This window comes from Perognathus longimembris, chromosome 1, assembly GCF_023159225.1.
Source record: "Perognathus longimembris pacificus isolate PPM17 chromosome 1, ASM2315922v1, whole genome shotgun sequence".
Classification (NCBI taxonomy): Eukaryota; Metazoa; Chordata; class Mammalia; order Rodentia; family Heteromyidae; genus Perognathus; species Perognathus longimembris.
Window position 1 is genome coordinate 20,188,423 of NC_063161.1, and position 20,175 is coordinate 20,208,597.

Sequence of the window (20,175 nt, forward strand, 5' to 3'; positions counted from 1 at the left end):
TTTGAGTGGTTAATGGGAGATAAGAGTCTCACGGGGCTGCCAGGGCTGGCTTTGAACTGTGATTCTCAGATCTCAACCTCCTGAGTAACTAGGCTTACAGGCATGAGCCACTGGTGTCCAGCCTGACGTACAGGTTTTTGAGACTCCGACTACCAGTCAATAATGGTAAGGCTTTAGGAGTTAAATATTGTTTTTGCACAAGCAGGACGGAACAGGGGTCATGGAATGAGTTGGTTACTTTTAATGGACTTTTGTGGTAAGTTGTAATGAAAAAATAAAAGGGGCAAATCCCCATCCTGGATGCCTCACCTGGAACAAGAGAAATGGTTTCAAACCACGCTGAAATATGCCTTGTTAAAACACAGATAGCCAGCCCTCTCCCAGCTTCCAAAGTCTCTGGTTTAGTTTGATGTAAGGCCAAAGAATTTCCATTTCTAGTAAGTTCCTAATAGATGTTGATGCAACAGTCTCAACAGTATTGGTCCAACAGCACACCCTAAGAAGCACTGCCGTACAGCATAATGTCTTTTCTTCTCATGTTTGTACACATTATTGAATGAATCCCCCAAATGTTGATCTAATCATATTGGCTTTCTAGTGTCTAAGGGTACCCCCCAGACTGGCCACACCAGAAGCCCAGATGTTCCAATGGGCAGGAATATCTGAGCAGAAGCAGAAGAAAGGAAGCTAAGAGTAGTGGAAGAAAGCACATCACACATTAAGAAACACACCAGGGTTAAGTTGACCAAACTCATGCAAGTGTGGTTGATAATTACAGAAAGCACTTATTTCCAACATGAACCTCCAAAATCCTTCATTTCTATACTGAAAGGATAATCTCTTCAATACTAACGCCAAACCAGATACTATACCAGGTACTGGAGTTTCCACAGAGAACACGCTGTAAAGTCATTTGTTGGCCTGAATGAAAAAACAAAACACCAACACTAAAAGGTATCAGAACTTCCCCCTCACATGACCACAAATACAAAGCCCAGGAACTCTGTTTACAACCAAGGATCTTCTTGGCATGACATATATTCACAAACATTCAGTCTTTACATAGAAATGACAAGGACCTAGCTTGTTCCATATGGGTGAAGGCTGACATCATAACTCAATGTTTGTGTGGACAGACTGTCCATAACAGTGGTTGAAAGCTCAGATGAGATAACTGGACCACCCAAGTTCTCAATTCTTTGTGATTTATCAACTAGGAAGCTAGCAGAAGCTCTCTGAGATTCAATTTTCTCATCGACAATCATCATAATAACCACAGTCTTTGTCTCATAAGGTGACTGAGAATCAACAGAAAATAAGACATGTAAATTGCTTTGTACCAACCCTGGCCATAATAACTACTCAGTAGATGGTAGCTCTGATTGCTTTTTCCCTCTTTCTAAGTGGGCACTGTCATCACACTTGTGTCTTCTGAATGTACCCTTGCATATCTGATGTGTATGTGTGTGTGCGTGTGAAGGTAGATTTTACCTTCCAGGCTACAAACAGCAAAATGGCTCAACAGAATCGTTAGAGAAACCAGAAGAAGAATAATCACCACAGGAAGACTGCATTTTGAGATCATCAGGCCAAACCACTCAGTGGAACTGGATGTCACTCCCATACACAGGGGTTGGGTGTGCCTAGGGCTGCTGTCCAAGGACATATGAGCATTTTGTGGTTGTCTGAATGATAGTTAAATGCATTGTGCTCTTATATGTGAGTGTGGAAGCAGGGGGTATGTCCACCTGGGGGAGTCAGTCCTGTGGGCCAAACAGCAAGAAACCCACAAGCCACAGTGGCTTTGCAAGAGTAGCTGCCACACTTAAACCACCAGCAAACTCAGGACTCCAACCATGGCATCCAAATAGATCTAGAATAATCCACCTTCACAAATTTCAACCCAAAGTGTTTCTCTGAGTGTACTGATATATAAGGGAGAGGAGAGTTCAGAAGGAGAAGTTAAATTAATGTGTATGTAATTTCAAAGATGTGTGTCTGTGTGTTTGTGCCGATACTGGAGTATGAAATACTCTCATTTGGCTTTTCTGCTCAGGGCTAACATTTTACACTTGAGCCACCGCTCCACTTCAGGCTTTTTGGTCGCTAGACTGGAGATAAGAGTCTCATTGACTTTCCTGCCTGAGCTGGCTTTGAACTTAAATCCTCAGAATCTCAGCCTCTCGAGTAGCTAGGATTACAAACATGAGCCACCAGCACCGGCTCAAAGATTCATTTTTATATTCATCCAAGCATGGAACAGAATGTTTTGAAAAAGAATGAAAAAAGACAGTAAACCATGTGAAATCGTAAGTCTCAAAACACAACCCAATATTCAAGACAGGTGTTTCCTTTAGGAGGCACCATTTACCCTTAACACCACATCCTATGGAGAGGCTGTTTTTGGCCTCTATAATTAGGAGATCTTCAAGGGAAATTTTGAGAAGCACCAGGCTGGTAGAAAGAAGACAGTCTGGGCTTAACCTGAAGGGCTCTGGTACTCATTTTGTTACTGAATAAGTTGCTTCACTCATCCCCAGCTTCTTCACCTAAAAATTGGGATGCTCCTGGCAAAATCAACTTCAGCCTTGACGAGACACTCAAAGGCATCATATAGAGGAAATGTGGCACAAACATTCAGCCAGAATATTAGAGGCAGGACCTGCACTTGCTTGCTAGAGTTTTCAAAGTTAGTAGTAGCAAGACAGAAAAGCAAAGGTTCAGTGTGCCAGTGGCTGAATCCAGTCTTTGCCCAAACATCTTGGAAATTAATCCTTAGCAGGAAGAACTGAAGGGAGGTGAGCCAGCTGATGGGAAATAAAAAGGGAACCAAGAAATGGGAAAACACACCCCAGTCAATTCTGTCACTGCCCAGGGTTGATTGAAGATGGAAAATACAGGAGACAAGTAGGAAGAAAGGAAGAAGTAAGTAAACGCTGCCTTGCCTCCTGTGGCTTATGGTAAAATGACGGTGTAGGCTCGGGAGGAATCGCAATAGGAACCTATTGAGGCTCTCTCTATTATATTTCAGGGCTGAATCCTGTTTTAGGTACCTATAATTCAACAGGCCTTTCAAAAACACATTAAGGACCTGAAAAATGAAATGCAGAACAAATACAATCAAATGACATCATTCTTCTGAGTGACAACCCAGGGCACCCTGATCCCATGACCTCATTAAACAGGGTTGCAACCTACTATTGTCCCTTCAGTGGCAAAAATCAGTGGCACTCAGCACAGGGCACTGCTTGCATTAGCAAGCATCCAACCAGGATTTGTTGAATTAAGTATCTTCTCTGCCTTTTGAATAGGTTGGGAAATTGTCAGCTTTTCATCAAAACTACCACCTATTTTTCTTTTTGCATTCAAACTCTTCTTAAAATTCAATTCCATGAAGGCTTTTTTTTAATGCACACTGGCAGCAAGGAATTTACTTAATTTTTTTTAAATGCAAAACTCCTCATTCCCACCTGTGCAGCCATGACATGCTATTGTTTGAACCAGAGTATATTATTTAACTTGGATGACAAGCTCCAGGGGGGTAGAGACCCCATCTTTCAGAATGCACAGCTCTGAGCTCATTGGGAGGTTCTCCATAAATAACAGCAGTAAGAATATGCTGGGTGGGGACTCATTTTAATTCTTTTTTTTTCCTCCCAGATTTTTTATCTATCCCTTGCTTGCTTTTCAAAGGGCAGTTCTTTCCCATTAGCTCCAATAAAAAAAATGGAGAGATGGCTCTCTGTGACTTTCCCCTGTCTCTCCCCATCCTAGTGAAAGCAGGGACACCTGATTGAGCCAAAATGTGCGTTCAGGATGCCTGCTGGGTTTGGAAGGAAGCAGACTCCTTCAGGACCCAATAGATAGATGGAGAACTGTTTTGGCCATACACATCGATGCAGCTGTCAGATGGCGAAGCTTGGACTTCCACCATTATTACCTGCTGTGGGCCTCCAAGCTGTCTTGTCATTAACCCCAGAGGCCAAGTGGGCCTCCAGCTTGATGCAAAGTAGTGTGTTTTGAAAAGAGGGGGGGGGGGTGCTTTCAAGTCCTTCAGCAGAGAAATGGAAGGCAGTGATTTGCCAAACTTGAACCATTAGATTAGAAAGATGTAGAAAGACATATTAAACATTAAATTATATATGTATAGCAGTCATTTAGGGGGTAATGTGTTACACATATGCGTGTGTATGTGTGCATATATACATTTAAAATCATACCCTCAATGGAATGAAGATGTTATATGCTTGTCCCAGCACAAGCTGACAGGCAAAGGGGGGGGGGGGAAAGCAAGTAACTGTTCTAAGGAGGTTCCCCCCCATAATAGGATTAATATTTGGTACAATGTGCCTTTCTACCCACATATGAATACATCTTAGATCCAAAGCTTTCAGGTTCCTACCTTGGTACACAACAAATATCCTTACACATTTTCCCTTCCTTTCTGACTCATTTTCTACCAAAACAATGGCAACACCTGTAGCCGGTCATTTTTGCTCTATGATTTCGGTCCAGTTATAAAGAAGGCTCTCAGCGGGCTCCCCTCTCCCGGGAGCCATATGTGGCATTGATGTGCCAGCAGCCTTGGAAGGAAACTGGCCTCCGGAGAAGTGCACAATAGCTTCATAATCCCCATCCACTGGACCCTCTTGAACTGCTGCTTTATTTTCCAGTCAAAGAACTGCCAGTCTCAAGATGTAAGAGGCGGCTGCCCGGGGAGACCCGAGAAAACCTGTATCCTTTGCCCGATCCAAAGCCAGGGTGGTGCCAAGTGAGCCCTGCAATCTAGAATAGCAATCTGGAACCCAGAAACTGCCAAGAGCACCCCATCACTTCTTCCTCCCCCCCTCCCTTCCTCCCTGGCCTGCTCACTCCTCCTGGGTGAAGCTTTCGACCCACAAAGCCACCCTCCCGCCCAAGCTTAGGCTCCCGCCTCCGGGTTGGAGACCACAGCAACCCCGCGCGAGCCACAGCCCCGCCCCCTTGCACTGGGTCCCGCGCTGGGGGTTTGCTGAGCGGCTTTTGCAGGCAAGCATTGATTTTCTCAGGGTTAAGCGGGCTCCCAACTCTTCAGACCCCATCCTGTGTGTTGCGAGCGAGAGGTTTGGGGGGTGGGGGTGGCGGGGGGGGGTCCACAAAGGCTGGGGTGTGGCAGCGAGCCTTTTAGGTTCAATGGCTTCTCTGCTGAGAGCCCAGTGTTTAGTAACTGTGTTCCCAGGACAGTCGACCCCACTGGCCCCCTGGGACTACCCAGAAAGGACAGGACTGGAGAGGAGATGAGCGACCAGAGGCGATACGTGGGGAGGCTCTGTCCCAAACACGCACTCGTATTCGCAGAAAAGGGAGAAAGCCACTTGAGTTTTGAACCTACGCCCCCCCGCCCCAACCCTTCCCACCAGCCATCCTTTTCTACACTCTCCCCTTTGGGGGCCAGCGGACTGTGCTGAGACTGAGTAGCCTGAGAATTCAGATGGTCAGTGGCACTGCGAACCTGAGACTTGGTAAATGTCACCCATGTCTCCCCCCCCGCCCCCCCCGCACCTCTGGTCCCCTTCCCGCCATTCTTCCTCCGCCCGGGGGGGGGGAGGGGGAGGGCCGCGAGGCTCCTGGGGCGAGTCCTGGGGCGAAGGACTTACGCAGTTGTGCTGGGTGCTCTCGAAGTCCCAGCGGCAGCTCCTGGCGCTTGCCTGGATCTCACTCATCCTGAAGAGGCAGAGCGCCGTGGTGGCGGGGGAGCGCCTCTCCTGGCCCTCTCCGGTGGCCGCGCTGAAAACGCCGGCCCAGATGTCCAGGGCCTCCACCAAGCTGGAGGAGAGGAGCAGGCGGCGGCCGTCGGGGTGGCCGTGGCCGCAGTCGAGGGCGGCTTGGCCCTGGAACAGCACCTCGGCGCTCTGCGCGATGCGCGCCATGCTGGGCCAGCCGGTGGCGGCGCCGCTCGTGTAGTTGTAGGGATAGTAGGGGAAGTAGACGCTGCCGTTCCACAGAAAGGCGTCCACGAAGTGCAAGCTGCCCGCCCCGTCGCGCAGTTTCAGGCTGCCCAGCTCCTCCGTGGGCAGACTGCGCAACTCGGTGTTCTTGAGCGCGATGGCCGTGCCGCGATCGGAGGCGGCGGGGTTGCAGCGGTGGGCCGTCTCCGGCTCGGGCAGCACATAGGTGGCGGCCACCGCCAGGTACCACAGGTTGTGCTCGCCGGCCCGGTACACCACGCCGGCCGTCGAGCCCTGCGGGTGACACGACACCACCTCGGTGCCGTTCCGCAGGGAACCGCGGCTGAGATTGCCCAGGGGCCGCACCTCGCAGGCGCCCCGGTCGAAGGTCCAGCCGGTGAGCAGCAGCCCCTCGAGGCCGGCCGCCCCCTCGCGGTAGGGCAGCAGCAGCTTGCTGAAGCTGCTCCCGGGCCGGGGCCGCGCGGGGGGCGCCAGCGACACGGGCTCCGTGCAGTTGCCCGCTCGGTCCCGGTACAGGCGCGAGAGCCTGTGCTTCAGGCTGTAGTCCAGCTGGTCCAGGCAGCTGCCGCTCGCCACGAACACGCCGTCCGCCCGGCTCGCCGCGATGGCTCCGATGGCTTGCTCCGATCGCCACACCGGTTCACCCGTGCCCCGGGCGGGCGCCGCCAGCGCCAACAGATAGGCGAGGAGGGGCAGCGGCACGGCGGGGCGCGGGGGGCGCGGTGGCGCCTTCCTCGGAGAGACCTCCATAGGATTTGGTGAAGCTGGGGGGGTGGGGGTGGCCGCCCCCGGGGCAGGGCGCGCGGTGGCGGCAGCGGTAGCGGCGGTGGCGGTGGCGGCGACGGTGGCAACCGCGCGCGGCTACGGAGACGCGGGCGGCGGCGGTGGCGGCGGCTCCTGCGCGCGCTCGGGCTCCCGCAGCCGCCCCATCCCCGCGGCTCGCCCGCCCGCCCGCCCGGGGAAGGAGAGCAGGGAGGACCGCAGCGGCGGCAGCGGCGGCGGCGGGTTCGCTCCGGCAGCCTGTGCCGCGGCGGTGGCTGTGGTGGCGACCGACCGACCCTGCGCGCTCCGGCGGTGGCGGCGGCGGCGGTGCTTCCTCGTCGCCCTCCTTCGCCGGAGAGTTCCTCTGTGAGGCGCGGGCGCTCGCGGGGAGGCGCGGAGGGGAAGGGAGGGGACGGGCGGAGAGGAGCGGGCGGGCGGGGAGGGCTGGAGAGGTGGGGTGCGCTTGTGCGGTTCACTTTCCCATTGTGAAAGTGGGATGCCCCCGGCCCCCTTCCTCCGCCTCCCCCTCCCCCTCCGCCCTCCGCCCTCCCTCCACGCCCCTCTCCCCTCCCCTCCGGCCGCAGCGAGGTGGGGAGGAGGGCGGGCTGGTAATTTGGGTTACTGTGTAGGTGGCCTCTTTCATCTATTCATAACAAAGCTGAGCCGCCTGTCGCTGCCACCGCGGCCGCCACCCTCGCCCCTCGGCCAGGCCCCGGGGCTCCCCTGCTCCCCCCCCCCACTCCCCGCACCCAGCGAGCCAGCGGGCGGGCGCGCTCGGGGTGCCCGGCGCGGGCTCCCGCGCTCGCTCGCTCGCTCGCTCCTCTGCCCGCGGGGCTCGCTCCAACGCCCAGGTTTTGTTTACGAGAGCAGCTGGGGGGCAGGAGACGGGGCGGTGGGGGGGACACGCCAGGCGCGCGGAGCTTCAGGGTCCGCGGGGTGGGTGGCCGCGGAGGCCCAGGGCTCGGGGCCACTGGGAAGGAAGCGGAGAGGGCGGCTGGCTGACAGGTGTGGATCGGTGGGAGGGAGGCCCCGGGGAGGCGCGCGGGAGACCGGGCCCGGCTGCAGGCATCCGAGACCCAGGCGCCCCTGTGACAAGGGCTGGGTACCCCCCTTTCCCCCGGACCAGAGTACCGTGGGGAGAAAGCAGGCGCCACACTCTCTCGTTCTGGACAATTCCTAAGGCTCGGCGCACCACCACCCCCCCCCCCTCCTTCCACCAGCTCCAATATTTGAAAAGGCTCTTTAATCTCCCTTGGCAACCGGAGTCCCAGGCTCTTCAACCTGCCACTTAGAAAGTTCTGCTCGCCATCTAACCCTAATGGTCCTTGCTAGCATTTGCTGAGCATCTACTAAGTGCCGGTGCGGTTCCAAATGCCCCGTGTAGGCTACTACTCATTTCAAAACCAACTACATTAATTAGTGGCCACTGCCATCTCTACTGAGCAGTCAAGAGGCTGTAAACCTTGCCATGATCCTGCAGAGATTTGAATCCATACCTAGCTGTAGGGGCCTCTCAACCCATGCTAGTCAAGTGCCACCTGTGGCCATTACAATCCCCAGAGATCACTCTTTGCGGTAGATCTGTAAAGTTCCCCAAGTTACATGCATCAACCAGCCAATTCCCAGCCAGCCTTGTCACGCACTGCAACATACCTATGTCCCTAGAGGCCGGCTGTCTCATTTCCTACTTCTTTCCTTGGGACTCCTGGGGTCCCACCACTGCACCCAGGGAGCAACTATCAGCTGGGTCCCCATCAAGAATTATGGGAACTTAGCTAACTATTGAGCACTAGGGAAGAAGCAGCCTTTTGATATCTCAGAAGAGGGCTTCCCAGAGGCAAGCTGAGGCAGGCCCAGATAGCAGGGGAAGGCAGGTGGAGAACCCCTGTGGATCCTTGGGAAATAAGCTGTGTTCTTTCCCAGGCTTTCTTTGGGGGAAGACCAATGGAGGTGCAATTGGGTACTGTCCTCGTTTTTTGCTTTCCTCTAAGCCTCCCCCTTCCCACTAGCAATCCAAGGAAATGTGTTTGGGAGGGAGTGGGCAGGCTTCCTCAAAGAGTCCTGAGGAAGATGGCACCTAGTGCAAGTTTCACACTGCTAGTGCAGTGCTTCAGATTCTCCCGAGTTGAGGGCTCAGGCAAGGAGGCACAAGGAAGGAGAGTGGAAGGGACTGGAAGGAAGAAAGCAGCAGATCTGCCCTACATGGGCACTGGGAGGATCATATTGGGGCTGGGAGGCAGGGGGGGGGGGAGGTTCAATAGTACAGAGCTAGCCCAGCATGAGCAAGGCCCGAGTTTGATCCCCAGTATGTGTGCACATGTGAACACATACACACACACACACACACACACACACACACACACCATACTTCTGCAGTAGCTGTCAAATGCTCAGTTGAGTGGTCATCTTTCCATTCATAAGCTCCTCCTTTGAAATTGGATAACATTATTTTTGCCTGCCACTAGGCAGCAAATGCTTCATCCCCCAGATACAAGGTTGTGCTTCCCCCGTGTGGATGGTGGAGGGCGGGGCCACTGAGGCCCAGGTCCAGGCGGGTGATAATCTTAGGTAAGACAAATGAGATGGTGTACCTGCTCCAAAAGAATCAAGACTTACTGGCTGCTGGGCTTCCCACCTGTCTTCAGCGTTGCTTATAATGTTGAAGACAGAAAAACGGTGTCTCAAAGACTTCTACCAAGACTTTCAGCCTCCAACACCACATAATATTTATTGGGGATTTAGGCATCAGTCTTTTTGACCACCCTCTTGGTGAAGGATGAAGAGCACAATGGTCTTTAATGGGGCTTCCTGAACGGACAGGGCAGGGCAGGGCAGGGCAGGGCAATGCTGGGCAATGCTGCTTCACGTGGGAAAGCATCCTTCCACTCCATTTCGGACGTCGTTGGACTTCCCTGGTGAACAAGTCATTTCCTTAAGTCCCATGGAGTAAGTACAGCCCAGCTTGGAAGCTGTTTGGATTAAACATACTCTGACCATTTTAGTCACTTCTCAGTTCATTTGCTGTCTTGTTTTGCCAAAGAAACAGCTCAGAAATACACCCAGCAAGAAATATAAATGGCTGTGATGGCTACAGTTTCTCCCTCATTCTATGGAGACCAAAAGCCCCATTCTTGTGAGCAGGCTTCTTTTTCCTCCCTCGTAATTGTATGCAGATCCTTACAGTGGAAGAAATCTAAATCCCTGTTAACTTTTTGGCATGAAAAATGTAGGCGACTGGGAAGCCTGGAAACGCCTTCTTTGCTGATTCTACCCCCCATTTTGAATGAATGCCTTTGCCCCTCCTGGATTTTCTTGTGTACTAAAGCTCCACCTTCAGGACATAAGTTCACATTTAAAAGTGTGGGAAATAGGAGCCACTGAAATAAATATTTAGGCATGTGGGTGCTGTGTGTCTTTGATGGCTCTCGCTCGGATGTGGCTGCCTGGCCCTAGGGTACAACATCAGTGACAAAACTTCCCTCTTCTACTGGCCAAGCCCATCTTGTAGAGTGTCACTGATAGCACATTTCAGAACTCCTTGCAACACAACTGGCTGAAACCCAAACAAAAGAAGATGGTACAGCTCTGGCTTGCAGACTGAGGCCTGCTACCACGGAAACAGGCAGTTCCAACGGAGCCAAGCAGTTTTTAGATGCATGGCGTTCGCTAGATGGCAAAGTGTTCATCATGAGAAAATATCCACTCCCTCAGGCATGAGAAGCAATCTGGGCTAACCAGGCCATCCGCAGTCAGACTCATTTCAGCTGGACAAGACTTTATAAATTCAGTGGTTTCCTGCTGAGACTCCAGACATTAAGAACAATTCAGTAGGCAATTGGTCATAGTCATGAGATGGTTATCATGGGTTCTTTGCTTTTTCATCTGACAGTAGTTTGACTGACTTAGCTGGTGGAGACTAGAAGCAACTAAAAATATTAGTTCTGGTACTCATCAAATTCTTTACAAACCTTGTCTGGGAAGAACTTGGGACATGCCATGTGATGAGTTGAACAGTATCTGTGTTGTCTTTCTGGGACTTAAGCCAGTTTCCCCTCCTATTTATGTGGCCTTCCACACTGAGAACCTTATCAAAGCCCCTTTTGGTGACTGATAGGAAAAAGAAATGAACCAGCCTCATTCCCTAGTCTATTGATGAGTAGATAGTTGAAAGTAGATTAGAGGAAATACTGGTTAGTAAGCTTGAACTGACACCCAGAGTCAAGTTGAACTCTGGTCAATCAACCAGAAAAGGAAGTCAAACAGCACAGCTAAGATATAGCTGAGTGAGTTTCAGTGCCTCTCCAACATGGCTCCAAATGCATGGCCTCAAATGGATGGTGAGCATCTTGCCTCAGGCCTTTGGCTTCACTGAAGAAGGCTTGTAGTTTTCCTTCAACAGAAACAACTTGAATTCACGCCCAACATTGCAGTTGTCATAATTTTTCCTTATGTCATGAGTTAGCAGTTCCTGGTCACTCAGGGGCAAAGTGACAATCATAGACATGAGTGAGTGGGACATAGCAGGAATGGTGTGTGTGTGTGTGTGTGTGTGTGTGTGTGTGTGTGTGTGTGTGTGTGCTGGGGCTTAACTTGGGCCACATTGAGCTCTTGCTTGGCTCTTCCTCAAAGGCTGGCATTCTACCACTGGAGCCACAGCTCTACTTCCAGCTTTTTGCCGGTTAATGGAAGGTAAGAATCTGAACTTTGAATTGATTACAGCTTTGAACAGTGATCCTCAAATCTCAGCCTCTTGAGTAGCTAAGATTACAAACATGAGCTACCAGCATCTTTACACATGGTCCCCTAAATAGCTTTCCTTAAGTTACATAAAGGCCTTCCCAGAGAATAGGGATGAGTAAGTTGTTGCCTATTAAAAAAAAAAAAAAAGGAAAATGGCAGATGTTGTTCAGAGCTGGTGGAATCCAAGACCTTGCTCTGGCAATCAGTATTCTCATTTCTGAAGGAGTATCCTCAGGGTCATGAGTTGTTGTTTTTTTTCTTCTCTCTAAAAACATTAAACTAAAACCATTAGTGTTTAAACATCTGAAACTCTTCCTGATTGGCAGCAAAATATCCAAGTCATTGGTCATCCAGAGTTTTCCAGATCAGCTGGTGCTCACGCTGCAGGAAGTAGGAAAAATCATCAGTCCATTACTTTTTCAGATTTAGGGAGTCTCTGTAACTTGAACAACCTTTCAAAAATCAAGCTTTTTTTCTGACTTTAACAAAATTTAGGTCTATCCTTGCTTGTATTTTCCCCCCTGCTGTTCCTTTGAATATGAAGCCAAAAGGGCATCAAGGAGACAGAGATTGCTGGTCCCTGTGTCATTCCCTGTCACTGTCATTCCCTGTCACTTCTCATGTCTCTACCCAGCCCTCAGCCCATCTCTAAGACACCCCGTCAGCATGATACTAGGCCCTGAATCCTTTGGTAGCTGGCGGCTTGGCACAGACCCATTCAAAGAGAAGAGCTGCCAGAAGGCAGGCCTTCATATTAATAATAACTCAAACTCTTAAAATGAATAGCAGAAGATAAGATTAACAGACAGATAATTCCTCAGCCACTTGTACTTCCGTTTCCTTGAGATTCTGGTGGAGAGATGTGCTATGCTGACAATAAAGTTGCTGGACTTGCAGCCTAGTTGGTTATTCTCTCGTCTAGCTGATGCTACTCCTTCTTATTCTGATGCCCTTGCCCTCTTGAGAAAATATTTCCAGCAGGCAGGGAGGAAGCTACTCCTTATCAGTTCTGAGTATGCGCAGTTGTGGTGTGCCCCCCCCCCCACACACACACACAGGGCAAAGCTCATGGCCTTGGATGAAGGCAGTGTCTCTCACCCAGACTGGAGAAGGGAATAAGAATATGGTGGTCACAGACTACCTCAGGCCCTCTCAGCCTCAGGCCTAGAATCCTAGATGCCTAAGACCAAGAAAGACAGCATTTTTCCCGCCTTCCCATCCATTTTATCTTTTAAACAACAACAAGAAACATTTCCATGAGGTATGACTGACAGGCAAAAAGCTATATCTTTCCAGTGTTCACAACTTCATGTCTTCTAATCCTCCCTACTTATCTTCTCCTTCCCCAACCAGTGCTGCCTAATATCTATCTCTCCACACAGACATTTCCCTCTCTTCTTTTCCTGTCCATCTCCCACATTTGTGGACATTTGGGACATCTCCTTTGCCATTGGGCTTCCGGTTGGCTTTGGTCAATGAGAGGTCCCAGCAAGAGTCATAGAGGAGGCATAGGGAGGATGAGGTTCAGATTCTTATTCCACTTACTTCTATGCTGTTCTCTGTGTTGGCTGTGGACCTGTGCCTCACAAAGGCCACAGGTCTCTCTCTGCTGTGGCCAGAGCCACAGTCTGCTTTGGGTTTACTCGTGCATCCCTTTGCCCTGTGACATGCAGTAGCCCCTGCCCTTGTGGCCTTAGCAGATCTTCCTTTATCATAGCTCCTTCATTGACGTTGCTGTTTTCGGTGTCACTCCAGAATCGTAATTAACAAATCAATCTGTCTCTCAATGGACACTCAGGAGGGATGGAGATGGCGATGAAACCTGTCCATTTGGCTTGTCCATTATGGAAGGCATGAGAGATTGTCAGACAAAATGGAACTTCCTTCATTTCCAAAGGGTATGTGTCCCTAGATCTGGTCATGGAAAAGCTCTATTTTCTTCACTCTGGACTGGTTTTCCTAAACCAAATCCAACCCATTGACAGAAACAAATGGGAGCCCTACTGAGTAAGATTATTTTATTTCTTCAGTGAAAGCATAAAACTAAAAGAACTTTAAAAGTAAACCAGAATAACTGGGAGCCGAGGGTTCAGAAGGCAATGGGGCACAGGGTGGCTATGATCTTTAAAATACCACTGAATGTTTGAAGTACATTTTCTTTTTTTTTTTTTTTTTTTTTTTTGGCCAGTCCTGGGCCTTGGACTCAGGGCCTGAGCACTGTCCCTGGCTTCTTCCCGCTCAAGGCTAGCACTCCGCCACTTGAGCCACAGCGCCACTTCTGGCCGTTTTTCTGTATATGTGGTGCTGGGGAATCGAACCTAGGGCCTCGTGTATCCGAGGCAGGCACTCTTGCCACTAGGCTATCTCCCCAGCCCCTGAAGTACATTTTCAAACAAGATACAAATCGAACAGCCTGCTTTTCCCTCTTAGACCTTTCTCCTTAAGTCTGAGCTCCAGCAGTCACCTCAACCAAGTCTAGAAATTTCATTTATATTCACTATTACCGAAGCCGAATGATGAAGCCATTGCTGCCTTTCCCCACTTCCAAGCCTCACCTTGTCCCACCCCTCATTAATAGTTAATAGAGAAAATAGACAAGGAAGATGTATACCGTGGAAATAGAAAATGCTTTACGTTCTCAAGATGGTACTGGTTTAGAAAAGTGTTTTATTTTCTACTCACTTTCATCATTGGAACCACTCAATCTGAAGTATGATTCCTCTCATTTATTGGGCATTCTTAATGGTGATTAAATATTTATGTGATTCAAGGCCTTTTTCCCCCCATCCTAAAAGCTGTAAATCTGGAACATTCAAGAACTTTGATCATGAAGAAAGGTACTGTTATTTCCACAGTCAAATAGCAGAGATGCATTTCTCAGAGAGTGGAAGGACAAGGATAAAGGTGGAAGGACAAGGCTGTGGCCCTGAAAACTTACCAAGAACCAAAGAGGGAAGCACTGTGCATAGGCCAAAGAGGAGGACTGAGTTGAGTCAAGGGCCCCTGGTGATTCTCCTACAGGACCATCTGGGACCTAAATGGGCTCCTCCATGTCCTATCTCCAGCTGTTCAGTTATGGAGTTTGCATCCCCAGTGCTCTCTATCCCACTTGCTTTGACCGTAGTGGTGCTAACCCCAGCCACCTCAACCTGTCCTGTCATCCGGTATAGTCATTACATCGATGTGACTATGGTGACTGGACGTGACTCATGTACCTAAGGTATAGTGAGAAGAACGGTTATCTGAGTATATCTGGTCAAGGGTAGAGCATTTTCCTAGTACCTGTAAGACCTTAGATTTGATCCTCAGCACTGCAAAACTAAGTAGATAAATGGATAGTGAGATAGATAGATGATAGATGATAAATAGATCGTTTTCCACCTTACTGCTAACTTCTCTGAGATCTGGGATGAATATCTTTATATGTGTCACGCTTCCTGTTTACCTCATTGCTTATATCTTTAGCAAGTTCTCCCTGAGACATAGCATATGCTGGGCATGTGTTGAGGGCTCAAGGAACAGAGGTATAGCTGAGGTCAGGAGTAATGATGGCTTCTTATTGGGCCTTGCACGTGTGAAATGGTGAGTGGAGTTTGGCTGAATTCATTGTAAAGGGGAGACCCCTCAGGGGCAGGTGATAACTTTCTTTGAGGTACCCATGGGTCTGCATCCAATGACTTGGCACGTGTACAATTCATATTTACCAACTTATGAGTTGATTTTCTCAGCAAAGACAGAAACTGTTAAAAGAAAAACACCACATTCTGCTACAAAATACAAGAGCAAGTCAGTATTGACAGTGGAGGAGCAACCTCCAAAAGCCAGTCTGAGTCTTGAGTTTGGATTATTTGTTAATTTACGGCACCGTTCAAACTTTGTTTGAAACTGGCTTTGTGTTGAAAAGGGAAGAGTCTTATACTGTAATTATGTTAGACAAGCTTATAATAATTATAATAATTATCAACTGAGTGCCAATAATACTTTAAGAACTCCGCTGAGCATAAAGATCACACTAGTGTCTACCAGGTATTTAAAATTAAGCTCTTTAAAATTGAAAGGGCACAGATTCAGCTTTTTGCACTTTTTAATAAGCAAAGATTCTGACAAATAATTACCTATCTTTTCCTAGCCAAAACTTTCATTTACAATATAAAAAAAAGGAAAACTTTCACTAAGGTGGTTGGCAGATCCTTCCTAAATCTCATGAGGATTTCAATAATTCATTTTTAATATATCTTGAATGTTATCCTCTCATCTGTTTAAAAAATACGACAATCTTCCAGACCACTGAACCCTTACAGAGTGGAGGGCATACCCACCCAACATGTAAGTTTTCATGATATGTCATTGTATTCTGTATGGGAAAAAAACCCACTTTGACACACACTAGGAGTCCCCCTAGTGGATGGAACAGGTACTTCATAAGAAAAACTCACTACCTGAGGGGAGTTGGTGGGTGCTGTGGTTTACAAGGCTTCATTCCTCCTTAGCATCTGTTCCTGAAAGTTGGAAGCATGTCACCCATTAATAAAGGTTTGATTAGCATTCCTCTTCCTATCTGGCACCCGTAGTAATTAAGGAGTCTCCCTGCAGGCTTGTAAATACAGCATGAAATTACAGTCAGCCCTAGAACAGAGCAACCAAATGAACACTCTTTAAAACAACACTACTTCATTTCCATAAGACACTCCCCAAGTCTCATTCTCATATGGAGCTATTTTGGCTCAACTTAATATGGTGCCTCCAACCAAGTACGAGCAAGACTGGCTCTCTTTAGAGAACCTATTAATATCTATGTCAGTGATAGCCAAGTACTGAAAAAAAAAATCTGCTGTTGCATACTTGCCTAAATTAGATTTCTGAGTGTCATTCTTTGTCATATTGTTTCACTGGTCCCCACTACTTAACATACACAATGCCTATGAGGTCATTACACACACACACACACACACACACACACACACACACACACACACACATTTGTTAATAGACACAGCACCAAGGATTAGGTGGTGGTAGAGAACAGAGAAAATAGATATGAATAAAACACATATACTGTCATCTTTCTGCCTTCCTTCATCCTCCTGTCTTTTTAAGTTTTGATGGATAAGGAACCATAGTAACTATTTTTCTGACCCAGAAAATTTTACCATCCCTATACTTTCTGTAATAAAACTTGTATCTTTCTTCCCAACCAGATATGGGCATATGACCCAGGCCTGGACAATCCAAGTGCATGCCACAGATCTGGTCACAGCGACTGATTGGTTGAAGTATAGGTCATGTGATCCAAACGATGCCAGTTAGAGTATTTTCTGTATGGAGACGTTTTGGAGTTTTGTTGTTGCTTGTTTTGCCAGTCCAGGGATTGTTATGTGAATAGTGGAGAAGCTGAGTTTTCCCTGGGCCAGGTGTGATGGCACACAACTCTCATTCTTGAACTTGAAAGGCTAAAATAGAAGGATCAAAAGTTCAAGGCTAGTCTGGGTTATAAAGTGACATCCTATCTAAAAAAAGGTTTTCTACTCAGGGTGGAGCTCATTTCTAGTGACATTGTTCTTTGCCTAGGAGAAAATTCTGTGTAAAGTAAGTGACAGTGAGACCAGTGCACTAAGAGAAGCAGAGGTGAAAGTGACTGATACACCCACCCCATGATTACACAAAGTGTGACTGAGGCCTACCACCACAGTTCTAACTCTCATCCTTTGACTTGAGTAACTTACTGTGTCTTAGGCGCTCTCCTGCTGCTGGATTTCTCCGTGGCCAATCTCACCAATATCTGTGGACATCTACCGTCATTGCCTGCTGAGGTCTCTAAAACCTCGATATCAGAGAACCCTTGGCCAGATCTACAGGCCTAAATGTCGCCTGGTCATCTCTCTCTCCTTCTGCATGCATGTGCTTCCACTTAGTTTGCTTCCACTCCGTTTCCCCAATTTCCTTGGATTACACCACATTATACCCATGCTCTCAAATCAGGAGGTAGAAGTGATGTTAGAAATTTCTCTCATTCAGGCTCAGTCAATAACAAACCCATTGATTTGCATCTTGGGCTTGATTTCTCCTCAGATTTTTCACATCTGAGTCCTGTTTTGTCCTTCCTCCTCCTTAGCTTGGCCCCTCCTCCTGTCATAATTCAGCCATTACAGGTGAGACTGCTATTGAAGGTCCCAGGCTCATTGGCTGTAGCAGTTTACCTTTGTCTTTCCAAAATAGAAAGCTCATCATATGACTTCCCGTGAACAATCCTTTAATGAGGCTGGAGTGATGAAATTCCCCATGTGACAGTCACCAGGCCCGGTGTTCAAATTTCAGTACTTCCCCAAACAAAACATCTAATCATAACAAAAAAAATTATTCAATGATTTTCTACCATGTCTCAATCATTTTATGCCATGGCAACTTCTTTCTGCCTCCAGACCAGGCCACTGAAGGTGACCAGCAGAGGAACTCTGTCTGCTAGGCTTTTCCCAAAAGACACAAGGACTGAGAGGGCAAGGTAAGATCTTGCAGCATGAGCATGTGGCACACTTGCTAGAACGCTCTGTTTTTCACTTCTTAGCAGGATACACAAGCTCTCTGCCTTGCCATACCCTCTTTTCTTCATGTACCCGAAGGAACAATTAGGCTCGGGGCTGAATTCATTGGGTGGCATCCCTGAGAACTTTTGTTGCTCTTTTGTTCTGTGTGGAGGAGGTTGTGGATGCTGAGTTTCTGTGGAAATGCCAGTGAAAACCAGATAAAAGCAAGGTAGGTACCCAACAGGTAGAATATCTACTTTCACCAAAAGCTGATGCAATTTACTTTCACCAAAGGCTGATGGAATGTGGGGCCACGTTAGAACTAGTGGCAGAGTGACACTGGGTCAAAGAGGAAGGCTTTCTCTTCATCATGACCCCAAAGAGGGATGCACAGAAAGGGAAACATGTCCTCCTGAGAACTGTCCCAAATGACTGGAGAGACTGAAGGACTCATGTCTATTGACGTATGCAGGATGGGGGGAATCCAGCGGTTAAACTCAGGGGGATTCATTCTGACCTCCTTGGCACCCACAAGGGAGACCTGTTTAGGTCTGCAAATAGTTTACAGGAGGTACATAAGTGAAGGATGGCATGTTTAGCTACAAGGACAGAAATGTAAGTGCAAAACACACAGGCAAGTAGGGGTTAATTTCTTTGCTTGAACAAGGAGTCCGGCTGCCAGTATTGGTTGCTATTCTGTGTTACTTTCCAAGAGCCCCCAGGCTTGGATATTATCTTTCTGCTGTCACAAGACAGCTCTCACAGCTGCAAATACCATAGGAATTTTCAAGACAAGAAGGAAAGGCTAGCTTTCTCCTAATGAGCTTCTGTCTTTTTTTCTTTTTTTTTTTTTTATCTGCAAGGAAGTCTCTGGGCACACTTCCCTTTATGTCTCCTCAACCAGAACACGGTCATGTGCCTTCTTGATGGCAATGACTGGCAAAGGGAAAAAGGACCGACCAAATGACAATCATTAGCTCATTTGGCTGGGTCTAGGGGCAGAGCTTACATTCCTTAGAATCAGTTTAGATGTAATACTGAGGGTTCTCTTAGCCTGGAAGGAGAAAAGAAGGGAGAAATGAGTGTTGGGTAGGAAACAAAAGGCTCCAAATTCCGTTCCAAGACTTGACAGATTTGAGACTCGCTAAGGCCTGGATGGTCTCCACCTCCCTCTTCTCATCGGCTATGTTCTACTCATTCTTTGGCATTCCCTTCTAGCATCTTCTCTGATCATTACCGTCAAGGGTTGATTGGTTCTCCTTGGAGTCCCCAGCATAATTCCTGTCCCTCTTATCTCTTTCATTATATTCCACTGAAATATTTATTCGTAGAGCATTCCTTCCGCCCCTTGAAGGAAGTGACTGTATTATATTCTTAATCTCTGAGCTCTAGCGTGGTGCCTAGCATATAGTGAGAGTTCAGTACTTGATGTGAATAGCTGTTGCAGAAGCAAATCCAAGACAGAAAACGATGGTGTTTCACTGGTGTGTTCCAGTGGGAAGTCCTACGAAATCCACCCCATACATAGCTGTTCAGCCCAGCTCCATTTATTTCCAAGCACCAGGGGCAACTCCAGAGAAGCACAATACTATGGAAAGAATAGATGTTTGCACCACAAAAAACAATGAATGATACAAAGAGCATCAAGCCAGGCACTAGTGGTTCCTGCCTGTGATCCCAGCTACTCAAGAAGCTGAGATCTGAAGATCCTTTGAAAGCTAGCCCAGGTAGGAAAGTTCATGAGACTCTTATCTCCAATTAACCAGCAAAAAGCCAGAAGTGGCATTATGGCTCAAGTGGTAGAGTGCTGGCCTTGAACAAAAAAAGCTAAGGTACAGCACCCAGGCTCCTGAGTTTAAGCCCCCAGTACAAAACAAAACAAAACAAAAGCCAAGGCAATCCAGGTCTTCATTTAAGCAATACTTTCAACCTCTGCCTATCCTTCACTTCTCAGTGAGGTAGGGAAATGATGGAATTGGGGTGTCCTTTCCTCAGGGTGCCTTGTAACACACAGTGGAAGAACCACATGGTCAACAGTAAATTCTCTTTCCAAGAGCCAAATGCCAGTGCTCTTTCAACAAGCCAGAGAAAGAGCAAAATGATTCTGTTTTCCTAACTGTCTGGTATTGGAGGTTTGTACCTAAGGTGCATTATTGGAAGAGACATGACTGAAAACATGTTATGGAGGGAGGCAACATGAAATG

General features: G+C 48.2%; 1 protein-coding gene across 2 annotated transcripts in view; it reads right to left on the reverse strand.

Moving 5' to 3' along the window:
- Positions 1 to 6,706, reverse strand: part of Plxnc1 (plexin C1) — a 152,717-nt gene extending 146,011 nt beyond the window's left edge. For both annotated transcript variants that reach the window (XM_048358243.1, XM_048358250.1), the window contains exon 1: positions 5,637 to 6,706. In XM_048358243.1, the coding sequence (XP_048214200.1) occupies positions 5,637 to 6,698 (1,062 nt within the window). In that variant the 5' untranslated portion in view covers positions 6,699 to 6,706. The remainder of the gene's footprint in view (positions 1 to 5,636) is intronic.
- Between the last annotated feature and the right edge of the window lie 13,469 nt (positions 6,707 to 20,175).